Consider the following 13,500-nt stretch of genomic DNA (forward strand, 5'->3'; position numbering starts at 1 on the left):
ATGATAGAGCACAATGAGTCAAAAATAGCAAAATTTTGCTGACGTCAAAGATCACACGCGCGATCGCGTGCGAGTGGCAAAGTCGTCTGCTAGACAGTCGCACGAAAAAATAGTCAGCGTGTTTGGGTGGTTTTTGCTGTATTTTATTTTATTTCGCTGAGCGGCAAAGTCGTCTGATAGACAGCCGCGAGTAGACATTCAGCGTGTTCGGGTGGTGCTTGTTGTATTTTATTTAATTTTACCAAGTGGTAAGGTCGTCTGATAGACAACCGAGCGTAGAAAGTCAATGTGTTCTTTTGATGTTTGCTGTATTTTATACGAAATGAGAAGGCATTTGATTTTATGAAACATAGCTTTTTAATCTCAACATGCTGCAAGTAGCTATTCAAGCACAGTTGGCAATTTATTTATAGATTTACAATTAATAAGAATATAACTGCAGATTATGTAGTATATGCAGTATGTAGTATAATGGGAATATAACTGCAGATTAAATTATGTACCTTATTTTTCCTATCATCGACCAGTTTAACATAGGGTCATTTTGATTGAGCAAATGTAATAAATAAAATATAAAATAATATAAAATATATGCGTACATACAAAATCCTTTCTTTGTATCGGATAGTTTGAAACATTTAATCTTTAAAAAATTCACCTAGAATTTGCATTTATGTTACTTTGAACACATCTAAGATTTGGAAAACTGAACCATTTAGATGAACCGTTTAGACGTATCTAAAAAATTCAGAGGGACCTTCGTATTAAATTTTTCAAACGTGAATTTCTCACAACTTCTTTCTAACAGACATTCTTCTATTCTTCTTTCTAGCAGAACATTGAAATAGTGAACGAAAACACATTGGTTTAAAATAACACGCCAAATAACGACTACTGGAGATGCTAAGGCAACAAGAGCTTAATATTCATAAATTTCCAGGAATAGTTTCGAAGGTTTAAATACATTACATATTTTTGTTCGGTTGCAGAATTGCAAATGACGAAAGAGAAGCCTATGCTTAGACGATAACAATGATAAGAAAGAGGAAAAGTTATTGGCTCCATTCATTGATAAAAATTAAAACAACTACGAAATAACTTCCTTAAAAGCTGAGGTTAAAGGATCATAAGAATTATATTGTCATTTCTTTCTTTCCATCGATTACTATAAAAGAGCACGCATTTTACTGATGTCCAACTTAAAGCTAGTTTTGTCTTCTGTCTGGATATGAACTCCTGGGGTAAATGCAGAATTTCTTGTCAAAGGAGACACAAATCTTTCAGTTGTAGTTAACGATCCCAATTCCAGTCCATCTTTAAAACGAGATCTTTCTTTTTGATGTGTTGAGGCGAGAATTTTTTTAACCGCTTGATCAATAATGTTGACTGAAAAGCCTCTGTCAATAGCAACTGCTTCTAAGCATTTTAATTCTTGATCAAGACCCAGTTTGGAGGAACGAAATTGAACTGTTTAAGAAACGAAAGAACGAAATGAAGCTACCTTTTATTTCGTCGAATAACATGATTTGCAATATGATGAAAGGCAGACACATGAAGGTTTACTATGTACAGTAGTATTGAAGTTGGATACATTGCTTGTGACCAGGATGTCGAGGAATGAAAGGGATGGATGTCTAAATTTCAGTTAAAGAAAGTTAACTGAACACCAAGATAAATCGAATTCATTTATGAAAATACTTTGTTTAAATACTCATTATTACCAGCAGAATCTTTATAAGTAAAGGTATCGCCAACGCAATAATCGCTATATAATTTGGATTTATAAATAACGCATATAGATTAAGACACAATAACACGCCGAATAAATACTGATTCAGAAGTCAAACAACAAAAATCAGCGTTAATTCACAAAATTTTCACAGGACTAGTTTCGATGGTTTTACCGAACCATCATCTTCAGCTGCAAAACCGCAAATGAACAAGATAGGAAATAATGTTTAGATAAGATAAGAAAGCCTGGACAAGAATAAGCAAGTGGCGCCATCTGTTGGCGAAACCAGAACTAAAACATAATTTCTCTAAAAGCCGAAGGCAAATTTGGATTGGAATTAGGATCGTTAACTAGAACAGAAAGATTTTTATGAATGTGAAATGCCTCTAGAAAATCCAGTTCTCCAATGGAAGATGTTTTTTGAATAATTTTGGCAGCAGAAAAATTGAAAGTGTGATTTTCGGACCAACAATGTTGAGCAACAGAAGACTTCTGTGTTTCCTTTTTTCTAACATATGCCTCATGTTCTTTGACGCGAAATTTTAAGGCTCTCTTAGTTTGGCCAATGTAAATTAAACCGCACTGGCAAGGAATCCTATAAATACCCCAGGAATTCATATCCGGAATGGGGTCCTTGAGTATAGAAGTTGGAATTTTATTGATGGGAGAGTAAACAACCCGAAAGTTAAATTTCTGCAAAATATGTGCAACTTTATAGCTAATTGATGGAAAGAAGGGAATGACAACAGAATTTTTATAATCTCCTAAAATAAGAGTGTGGCTTTTAGTGTGTTGAGATGAGAATTTTCTAACTGCTTGATTAATAATGTTGGGTGAAAAGCCCCTGTCAATAGCTATTGCTTTTAAATAATTTAGTTCTTCATCAAGGGCTAGTTTGGAGGAGCAAACTTGAAGAGCACGGAAAACATAGGAATAAAATGAAGCTAACTTTTGTTTAGTCGGATGACATGATTTAAAGTGTGGTGGAAGGCAAACCGATGAAGGTTTACGGTAAACTGTAGTACTGAAGTTGGATGTGTTACGTGTGACCAGAATGTCGAGAAACGGAAGAGAATTGTAAGTCTCAAGTTCAAAAGTGACCTGAATAGCAAGATCAATAGAATTCATTGTTGAAATAACTCTATTTAAATCATCTTTATTACCTTCAAACAGGGTAAAAGTATCGTCTACGTAGCGGAACCATGCCGGGAAGTTTAAAGTTTCAAACAATTTTGATTCATAATAATGCATGTAGATATCAGCCAGAATGGGACTGAGGGGGCTTCCCATGGCTAATCCCTCAGTTTGCTTGTAATATTTATTTTGGAAAACAAAATGTGTTTGTTTCAAACAGAGTTGAGTGAGAGAAATTAGCTCATCAATTTCGATGCAAGAGAAATGAAATTCGCGAAGTCTGGTTTCTAGACATCTTAATGCACCCTCCACTGGGACATTGGTGAATAATGATTTTACATCAAAAGAAACCATGAGTAAATTACGAGGAGAAATGTTTTTAACCTTTTTTACAAACTCTATTGAATTTTTTATGGTGTAAATGTTATTGTCTAATAGAGTGGAAAATCTAGAAACTAAATATTTAGCTAATGGATACGAGGCAGTACCTAAATTTGATACAATAGGGCGGAAAGGAATACCACTTTTATGAATTTTGGGAAGAGCATATAATCTGGCACAATTCGCAACAGATGGGATAAGCGAATGTTTTAAGTTGCTTGAAATGATTTGCGAAGATTTGATCGCAGTTTTTATTTTGGATAAGTCCGAAGGTGAAGGATCTTTAGGGATCGGATTATATGGTCCTTCGTTTAAGAGTTTAGTGACACCATCGATGTAAGTGTTCTTATCCATGACGACTATCTGGCCACCTTTGTCGGCCTTTGAAATGACAATATCCGGGTTAGAATGAATCTCGCGCATTGTAGCTCTTTCTCTCGCAGTTAGATTTGGTTTCAAAGGTTTATTATTGAATTTCACATTATGAGCGATAAGATGCCTAATCATTTCTTTCTGTGAATCTGAAACTTTACTGAACTTGAAAGCTTTTTCGATAGGAGCCAAAATCTTTGGAATCGAGGGTTTACAGGTTAGTGAGAAGTTAAAATTATATTTTAGAATTCTCTCTTGTTCTTCTGAAAGACTAACATTAGAAATATTAACTATTGGCTTGATCTTTACAATGGGAAGATTTTTTGAACTACTTGAACTGGAAGACTGTAAAAGAAGTTTTTCGAATTTAACTGCAAGGGTGTTTTTCTGACGGTTAACTGCATTCTCCGTTCTAGACCAAGACTTTTGTTCAAGGGCAGTGAATTTTGGATATGTTTTAGCGAGTTCCAGATGAAGCTTATAGAGTTCATGTTCAATTTTGGACAATTGTTGACGTGTATCCCTTATCACGGACCGAAGTAAGGCAAGTTTGCAATTTAACAGAATTCTTGAAACGCGACTCGAAGGTTTTTGATTAGATTTGATTTGAATAAAATTGGGGATCAATTTTTTACATTTACATTTAAGTAAAAAGTCAAGATGATTCAGGAATTTTTGCCGTTTCAGGCATAATTTAGTGAAACGATTAACGGATGAAGGCATGATAAACAATGCAGAAAATCAAACTAAATTAACTGAGCAATAATAAAGTACACACAAAATAGCAGAAAAATCCCTCACTGAAATGAATAGAAAACAAAATGTTTGTAAGCAAAATGCATGAAATCAGACAAGCAAAGCACAATATCCAAATGTACAAAACATAAACATAACTTGAAAATTGCAAAAATGTACTCACCGAAACTCCTACAATCACAAAATGGCGGCCACACCACGTGCAAAAAAGAAAGCAAAATGTAAGCCTGTTTGGGGCTTCTATAATTAAGACACAATAACACGCCGAATAAATACTGATTCAGAAGTCAAACAACAAAAATCAGCGTTAATTCACAAAATTTTCACAGGACTAGTTTCGATGGTTTTACCGAACCATCATCTTCAGCTGCAAAACCGCAAATGAACAAGATAGGAAATAATGTTTAGATAAGATAAGAAAGCCTGGACAAGAATAAGCAAGTGGCGCCATCTGTTGGCGAAACCAGAACTAAAACATAATTTCTCTAAAAGCCGAAGGCAAATTTGGATTGGAATTAGGATCGTTAACTAGAACAGAAAGATTTTTATGAATGTGAAATGCCTCTAGAAAATCCAGTTCTCCAATGGAAGATGTTTTTTGAATAATTTTGGCAGCAGAAAAATTGAAAGTGTGATTTTCGGACCAACAATGTTGAGCAACAGAAGACTTCTGTGTTTCCTTTTTTCTAACATATGCCTCATGTTCTTTGACGCGAAATTTTAAGGCTCTCTTAGTTTGGCCAATGTAAATTAAACCGCACTGGCAAGGAATCCTATAAATACCCCAGGAATTCATATCCGGAATGGGGTCCTTGAGTATAGAAGTTGGAATTTTATTGATGGGAGAGTAAACAACCCGAAAGTTAAATTTCTGCAAAATATGTGCAACTTTATAGCTTCCGTTTCTCGACATTCTGGTCACACGTAACACATCCAACTTCAGTACTACAGTTTACCGTAAACCTTCATCGGTTTGCCTTCCACCACACTTTAAATCATGTCATCCGACTAAACAAAAGTTAGCTTCATTTTATTCCTATGTTTTCCGTGCTCTTCAAGTTTGCTCCTCCAAACTAGCCCTTGATGAAGAACTAAATTATTTAAAAGCAATAGCTATTGACAGGGGCTTTTCACCCAACATTATTAATCAAGCAGTTAAAAAATTCTCATCTCAACACACTAAAAGCCACACTCTTATTTTAGGAGATTATAAAAATTCTGTTGTCATTCCCTTCTTTCCATCAATTAGCTATAAAGTTGCACATATTTTGCAGAAATTTAACTTTCGGGTTGTTTACTCTCCCATCAATAAAATTCCAACTTCTATACTCAAGGACCCCATTCCGGATATGAATTCCTGGGGTATTTATAGGATTCCTTGCCAGTGCGGTTTAATTTACATTGGCCAAACTAAGAGAGCCTTAAAATTTCGCGTCAAAGAACATGAGGCATATGTTAGAAAAAAGGAAACACAGAAGTCTTCTGTTGCTCAACATTGTTGGTCCGAAAATCACACTTTCAATTTTTCTGCTGCCAAAATTATTCAAAAAACATCTTCCATTGGAGAACTGGATTTTCTAGAGGCATTTCACATTCATAAAAATCTTTCTGTTCTAGTTAACGATCCTAATTCCAATCCAAATTTGCCTTCGGCTTTTAGAGAAATTATGTTTTAGTTCTGGTTTCGCCAACAGATGGCGCCACTTGCTTATTCTTGTCCAGGCTTTCTTATCTTATCTAAACATTATTTCCTATCTTGTTCATTTGCGGTTTTGCAGCTGAAGATGATGGTTCGGTAAAACCATCGAAACTAGTCCTGTGAAAATTTTGTGAATTAACGCTGATTTTTGTTGTTTGACTTCTGAATCAACGCATATAGATGTCAGCAAGGATAGAACGTCCCATGACTAATCCATTAGTCTGCTTGCAATACTTTATTTTGAAAAACAAAATGTGTTTGTTTCAGACAAAGTAATGGAAATTATTTAAGTTTGTCTAAACTTTTGTTATTAATTTCGATACATGAGAAACTTGTCCTGCAAATTTATGAATATTACGCTGATTCTTGTTGCCTTACCACCTCCCCCCCGAAAAAAAAAAAAAAACAGCAACACGTTATTTAGAATAATTTCGAAATGCCCAGCGGCTACTAGGTGAGATAGCTTCCCCGCAAAGCAGGCGAACTTATGGCGCGAAATCGCCCATTTGATGATATTTGGCGACAAAAATTGGCTAAATGTCATAGAGAGAACAGAACATTCTAGGAACGAGAACATTCTAGAACGCGTTTTTAGCGGTACTTTTCGAGATTATTCTCGAAGGTAAAGCTACATATACCCTGCCTATATGGAGAGTATCTGTAGTATTTTGAGCTCAGAGTTTAGCTTGATAGCAATCGACCGAGTCGGGAGCTGTACTCTAGTGCTTTGACGAGAAGCTCTCTTCACCGTTATAACCTGAAGGCTGTGTTGCTGATTGTTTCAGCGTGTTTGTCGTAGTTTTTCGACGAGTGTAAGCGTGCCTTTGGAACTGTCCTGTGTAATAGTGCTTATTGGCATTATTACACTGTATTTTAATTCTTCATCAAGTGTTATCATTGATTACTTCAAATCGACGAGCCCGTAGAACACATAATCAGGTAGTTTTATCATTAGCGTGTGGATTATCTTATGGCAATTAACTAGTTATTTTCATTTTGGTGTTTATAATTTCTATATTTCTCACAAGAATGAAAATTAATTGCTTGTGTATTTAAGCTCGGGTTTCTGGATTTTGAGGAGTTAGCTCTAGTTAAGTGTAATTATTCGACTTTGTTGTCTTTCATTGCTGATACTTTAATTGGACATACTTGTAAATTATTGATCCAACTTCTAGCTTAGTACTTAATTGTGTAGGCTTCGGCTACTGATCAACATTTAACTTGATTTGACTATTTCTATTTTAATTTGCATTTCCACTAATTGTGGCAATTTGTAGCACAAAGTCATGCCTTTATGTTCAAAATTACGTTTATCTAAAGAGGTGGTTTTATAACTCTCCTAAGATTTTGCCGTTTTATCTTAGACATAGCGATAACTCACTCCACGTCTGTTAGGGTTATAGGACTAAAGTAATAGTGCGCTAGTTCAAGTTGAATCTTACAAACGAATGCTATAATATTCAGTATCCATAAATAATTCTTTATTCACAGCACGTACAAATAACCTCTTAGATTTATTTATAGAGCACTGGTAAAGAGTAACATAATGGTGACTTTTGTAACAACAGCTAGCATACTACTCGTAGTAAAATCAACAGGCAATTCTTTTAGCAAAAATAATTCCTAATAGGCTGTAAGTGTGTACCCAGCAATTATACGGAAAGCAGTGATTTCACCGTAGTAAGCAAAATGTAGTATGTAATATCAGAAACATGCAATTAAAAATAAACTTTCACTTTAAAATTTGTTTTAAAGATTTATTTTTCCTCTTAACTATATAAAACATTTTCTTCTTCCTTATGCGGGTTTTTTAAATTTAATGTTTGGTTTTCTCTTTAGGCATTTTTCCGGTACATTTAAAAGCCAGACGAACGCTGGCTGCGTAGCGGCTAGTAACATAATAAAAGAATAAATGTCTAGAACAGGTTTCTTTCAGTATTGCTAAAAATTGATCTTATTGTGTATTGTATTAATATTGTTTCAAAAACATTAATTTCATATGGGGTTATAAGCTTTTAAAATCACATTTGGAGATTTAAATATTGATAATGGGAACAATTACGCATTAACCCTCACATTCCGAAATGGGCATTAAAATTGAAATCTAAATTTAGGAGAGTTGGTTCATTATAGGAAATCGCCTGAAGATTCAGAGTTCATAGACATAATTGTTTTATATCAAAATATTAAGTACTTGCATCGTTCACAATTTACTAGAACGGTTTAAAAGAAAATATCCGAATTTTTAGTTCTTTAGACATTCTTCTAGAGATATTCAAGGCAATTTTTGATACAAGTGTATTTCCATTTAAAATGTTTCAAGCTTTTGGATCTTATGAGCTACGGGATATTTTTGACAGGACACTGAACACGATATATCACCATATGAGGTATAATAAATGGTCTTACCTTTCCTAGATATACGTATGTCGTATCATTGAGGCCAAAAAGTTTGCCTATTCTCCACTCTCTCAAGGGAAGATTAAAATTAATCAGATTCTGTACATCAAATTCGTACTGATCTAATGGAATAACTTTGCAGCTGATTAAGCCTTTGACGTAACCTACTCTAAATACAACTCCTGGAAAACAAATATTTCAGAAATGAAAATTAATAAACAGGCAATTTAAAAAGTTATTCACAATTTCACATCTAAATTTTGTCGTTTTTTTATTACACTGGTATTTAAAATTGAAAAGTAATTGTAAAAATGATGTTAATTATGCAAAAATTGATTAAAATTCACCGGAATGTAACTATTTACGGCGCTATACAAACAACACCCTGTTAACTATTGATATGCAGGTATTCTTACCAGGAACAAATTAAATAAATGACGCAAGTAAGTGAAACAATTAATTCATAAATTGCAGCAGGTTCGACATCTCGCACATAGAGGAAGTCGATAATGAATCTGAAACATTTGTATCTAGAGCATAATACTTTATTAATACGCTCTAAACTCTCTTTTAGGGCCAGGTGGCGCAGTAGCTAGCGCGTGGCGCAGCAGCACCACAGGTCCGGGGTTCTATCTTCGGGATGGGCAAGGTTGACTCAGCCTTTCAGTGCGATACGAGCGAACATTGAGGCTTACAAGTTCCTTATGGTGTCCTAAGACATCTCGTTCCACAGTTGCTTTAAATGCGCCTCTAGTTTGGCCAATTTCGTAGACTGTCCGACTTGCCGTCCCAAACGATCTCAGATAAGCTCGATTGGTGACAAATCTGGGGATCCAGCAGGCCATGTAAAGGTGTTAATGTGTCGGAGTCAGTCTTGTGACATCCGTGTGCTGTGTGTTGCCGAGAATTGCCTTGTTGAAAACAGGGTGGCTACACATGTGGCTGAAGGATGTCATGGACGTACCGCTGGCCTGTCATTGTACCATGGATCAATATTAGAGGTGCCCGTGTATCGTAATTCAGGATTGAGACGTTCGCCATGGGGTCTCCACCCACGAATACGATTGTCATCACTGGTCAAATTGAATCTAGATTTGTCGCTGAAGAAGACCTGGTTCCATTCCGTTAAAGTGCAATCCTGTCGTGTGCGACACCACTCCAAACGGAGGCGTCGATGGGTGGGTGTCATTGGCAGGACACGTAATGAGTACCGCACTACCAGAATGTCCTTCAACCAGGCGTCTTGCGATGGTTTGGGAAGACACAGGGATCCGTAATGAAGCTGCTGCCTGTGCCTGGATAGCGGCCAATGAGGCAGCTGGCTACACGCGTGCGTGTAGTATGATGTGACGGTCTTCTCCACGACTGGTCTATCGAGGGCTTCCTGAGCCTGGTAGCCGTGTACATGACGTCTCTTCTGTCCACTGGTTCCAACACCTCCTCACAGTAAAATCAGAACGGCTTACCTGACGAGCCACTCGCCAAGCTGACCATCTAGCTTCCACCATCCCGATGATTCTTCCCCTCTCGGACACTGACAGCTGCTAATATTGGCTTAGATGGCGGCGTAACAGCATGTCTACCTCAGCGTTTCCTTAGCAAAAGATTAAGTACACTAAAACAAACTCTTCTTACCTGTTTTATACTCAAAGAAGAACGAAGTTCAACTCCCTCTAGTGGTATTACGAAATGCACAATCGAGCTGCATTTCTAATCATTTGCATGTCTACTCAACATGTAACTTCATGCCAAGTTTCGTTACGATCCCACAATTATTTTTTGGTGCGCAAATTTTTATGGCAATGAGTGTATTAGGGCTCTGCCGGCCATGGCTCTCTATGGGCTATTTGTGACATCGAGTTCAGTTTAAACTTTCTTTTGAAGACCAATACTATAGAGATTCTTACGGTAAGTAAGGTTTCCTCCTATTTTTAAAAGTATTTTTAACCATTCTTCTTGCAAAACAACGGCTATTTCTTTTCATAATGGCGGCTAAGAAAACGTTTTCAAACTTCGTACGCTCTCAGATACTATTTAGACGCAATACCGTCAAGATCAGAGGATTGTGCAGCAATTAGGAAGAGCTTCAAGGTCACTTATGTTCTCCAACTCTATCACCAGTTTTACAATATAAAACAATGTACTGTCATCCTGATATACGGCACGTCCTCCGAGATGCAATTTGTGTGGATTTGGTGCATCGATAATATTTGCAGGTGATGTAATCATTAAAAAAAATCAGTGTTCCCAGAGAACTCCAAAATACTGTATACCGAGCCTTAACCATTCCACTTCAATGTGCCCGAAACAATCTGAATCACACACGCGTCTGAAGGACTTATCTACTTATGTACACAGAAATTCCCGCCACTTCCAATCCTACACAGAAGAAGGACTTATCTACACAGAAAGAAGCGGAGAAGTAGTACGTGAAGGTGAGCTCCTTTTTTGACAGCACGTGATCTGTGTTAACTCCTACGTCATTTGTGTTCTTGACGCTGCTAAAATCAGTGTTTAGCATAGGATCAAGCCGATTACCGATGTTTTTGCTAGAGCTGCCCGATACTGAATATTAACCTCATTAAGGCACGTTTGAGTAAAAGAATGTTAAGTTCGCCATAATTTGAGAACACACCGTTTCATATTTTTTAACTGTAAATCTCATTAACACTTTAGCATCCTTTCCAGAAAACTTCTCTTTACTCGGCAATAACTCCGCTTGGGCAACGTTCTTGACTCTTCTCATTATACAGACATGAGCATACATATTGTGGACCTCTGCACATCAAAAGGATCTACCTTCGTAACTGAAAAGAAATACCAACCAGAGAAGCTATACAACTTCTGTTCGCTTTTAAACTAATTTATCTTTCACATTTATGTCGCATAAGTCTCAACGTTTCAAGCCAGATTCAATACTTCATATTTTGTTACTTCTTCGGTTCTAATCATAATTTTACCTCAAGAACACCATTTAAATGAAGGCCAGGCGATATAATTTAATTTATGGAATTAATAAAATGAGAATATATATACATATACATATTTTGCTTTTTAGCCCCTCTATTGTGTTTCGTTTTGTATATATATATATGTATATACTACTCAGTACTATACTAGTATAAAATGATACTCTCTCTGTATATGTATATATTGAGAAGTATTTTATGCAACCATGATGCTAAAACTAAATTACATGAAATTCATAGTTTATTGATTCATGTTTATTTATGTATTATTAATTTAATCACTAACTTGTTCATTTATACGAATTGCTTTTCCCCGCAAGACAATTAGCAGGAGACCAAAAAATACAAATTCAACAGGTACACAAAAAATTCAAGAAGAATGTTTTCATTATTTGTATGGATATCTTAATTAACGGGTAGTTAAGTGAGATTTGTTAATCAGTAATCAGGTATATTTCCTTAAATTCCTTTAGACAATATCTTTTAAAAAATTTGTATTGTTGTGCTAAGTATATACTACATGTTACCTCATTCTGTAGGAGATAATGTGTGATACAACTGCGTCGAAGCTTCACTTAAATAACTCTTGGAGTAATGATATTTAACTCAGATTGACCTGAAATATAACGTACCCATTTCGCCACTAACCATCTCTGATTGGTAACGCCGTTCCTTTTCTTGGAAAGGAGGAACTTCTTCTTTAAGTCTTTCTATGTCTACCCTGACCAACTTGCTGCTTGGATTGTACCACGTCTATAAATATCAAACATCATAAGTAAAAAGAATCATATCGTAAATAAAAGGCACATAAACATGAAAATGCGGAGGAATGCAGTTCAAAAGTAATAAAGTAAAATATTAAACTGATCTCTTTCCTCTAAGAAAAGGGCAGAGGGGAAAAGCAAGCAAGGCCTTTCCCTCCTTCCAATAACAAATTTTGTTCTTAAAATATTGCTGAAAATATCACTCATACATACGTTTAACATCAAGTTTAGACATGAAAATATGTATAAAATTAACTATGTTTAGAAAAATGTTTGCGGTTATCGTGTTTGAACTAATCAATCAAGTTTTCAATCGTACAGTGGCGGCCACCTATTAGACCTTTCCATAATGAAATGGCCACTACTTACGGCCCTTGTTGTGGATCAATGTTGATGGCTAAGCGTCCGGACATTGAAAAAAAGTTCCTATTCGTTAGTGATATGATCACCTTTTCTTCTTTCAATAAAACCCCATGACATTTCAAGCATGTGTGTCAGTTTTTATCTCTCTACCTACATTATTCACTGAATTATTGAATTTTAAAATGCTAACAGACTTTTGGGTTATCCTGTATATATATATATATGTGATGTACCAGCTTTAGTCGTAACTTAAATTATCAGACGATAATTTTAAAAAAACAGGATCCATTTATTATTATTCAAGAGAAATAGCAGTTACAAAATCAGATATCCGGAGTAAATAAAAAGAATTGCTAATAACTTTTTGTATGAAGTTTACTGCATCATGACATTTAAGAAAAAGGCCCCCGATATTCTTTTGAGAGTACTTTTATAGCCTCTGGAAAGACGGAGCTTCCAAGAAATGACGTCAGCCAATCCAGTTCGCTTTAAATATTTCCAGAACATTCTATAACTGTACGTGTAGAAAAGGCGGCGGGAAAAACAACTTGACTACGGGGCTGTGGATTTAATTTCACGTACTTTCAAATAAGAGATCGTCGCCATTAAAAATGAAAAGAACATACAGTTAGAATTTTAAGTGTATTCTTGACTATGGAATTTTATTATTAAACATATATATATATACATAAACTGATAAATAAATATTGCAAAATTAGTAAACTAACGTAAGTGGAAAGAGCTATTTTAAAGTAAGCAAATGGCTTTAATTTAAATATATATGTATATATTGTGTACTAATTTAAAACTTCTTCACACAAACGGTCAGAAATAACGAAGTGTGTATATTCAGAACTCCTTTAATTGTTCTTGTTTAATGTTTTAGTTAATTACTCTGTGACGAGTTTTAGGTGACGCATTAGACTATGA

General features: G+C 35.5%; 1 protein-coding gene across 1 annotated transcript in view; it reads right to left on the minus strand.

Annotated features, from left to right (window-relative positions):
• The window catches only part of LOC118198977 (uncharacterized), a 121,369-nt gene that overhangs the window by 58,872 nt on the left and 48,997 nt on the right, over window positions 1-13,500 (minus strand). The window contains exons 6-7 of the mRNA XM_035370757.2: window positions 12,076-12,196; window positions 8,484-8,656 (exon numbers count right to left, since the gene is read on the minus strand). Of these exons, the coding sequence (XP_035226648.1) occupies window positions 8,484-8,656; window positions 12,076-12,196 (294 nt within the window). The remainder of the gene's footprint in view (window positions 1-8,483; window positions 8,657-12,075; window positions 12,197-13,500) is intronic.

The sequence above is a fragment of the Stegodyphus dumicola genome, chromosome 12 (assembly GCF_044657685.1).
Source record: "Stegodyphus dumicola isolate Sdum_Otavi_A_Nest chromosome 12, ASM4465768v1".
Taxonomy (NCBI): Eukaryota; Metazoa; Arthropoda; class Arachnida; order Araneae; family Eresidae; genus Stegodyphus; species Stegodyphus dumicola.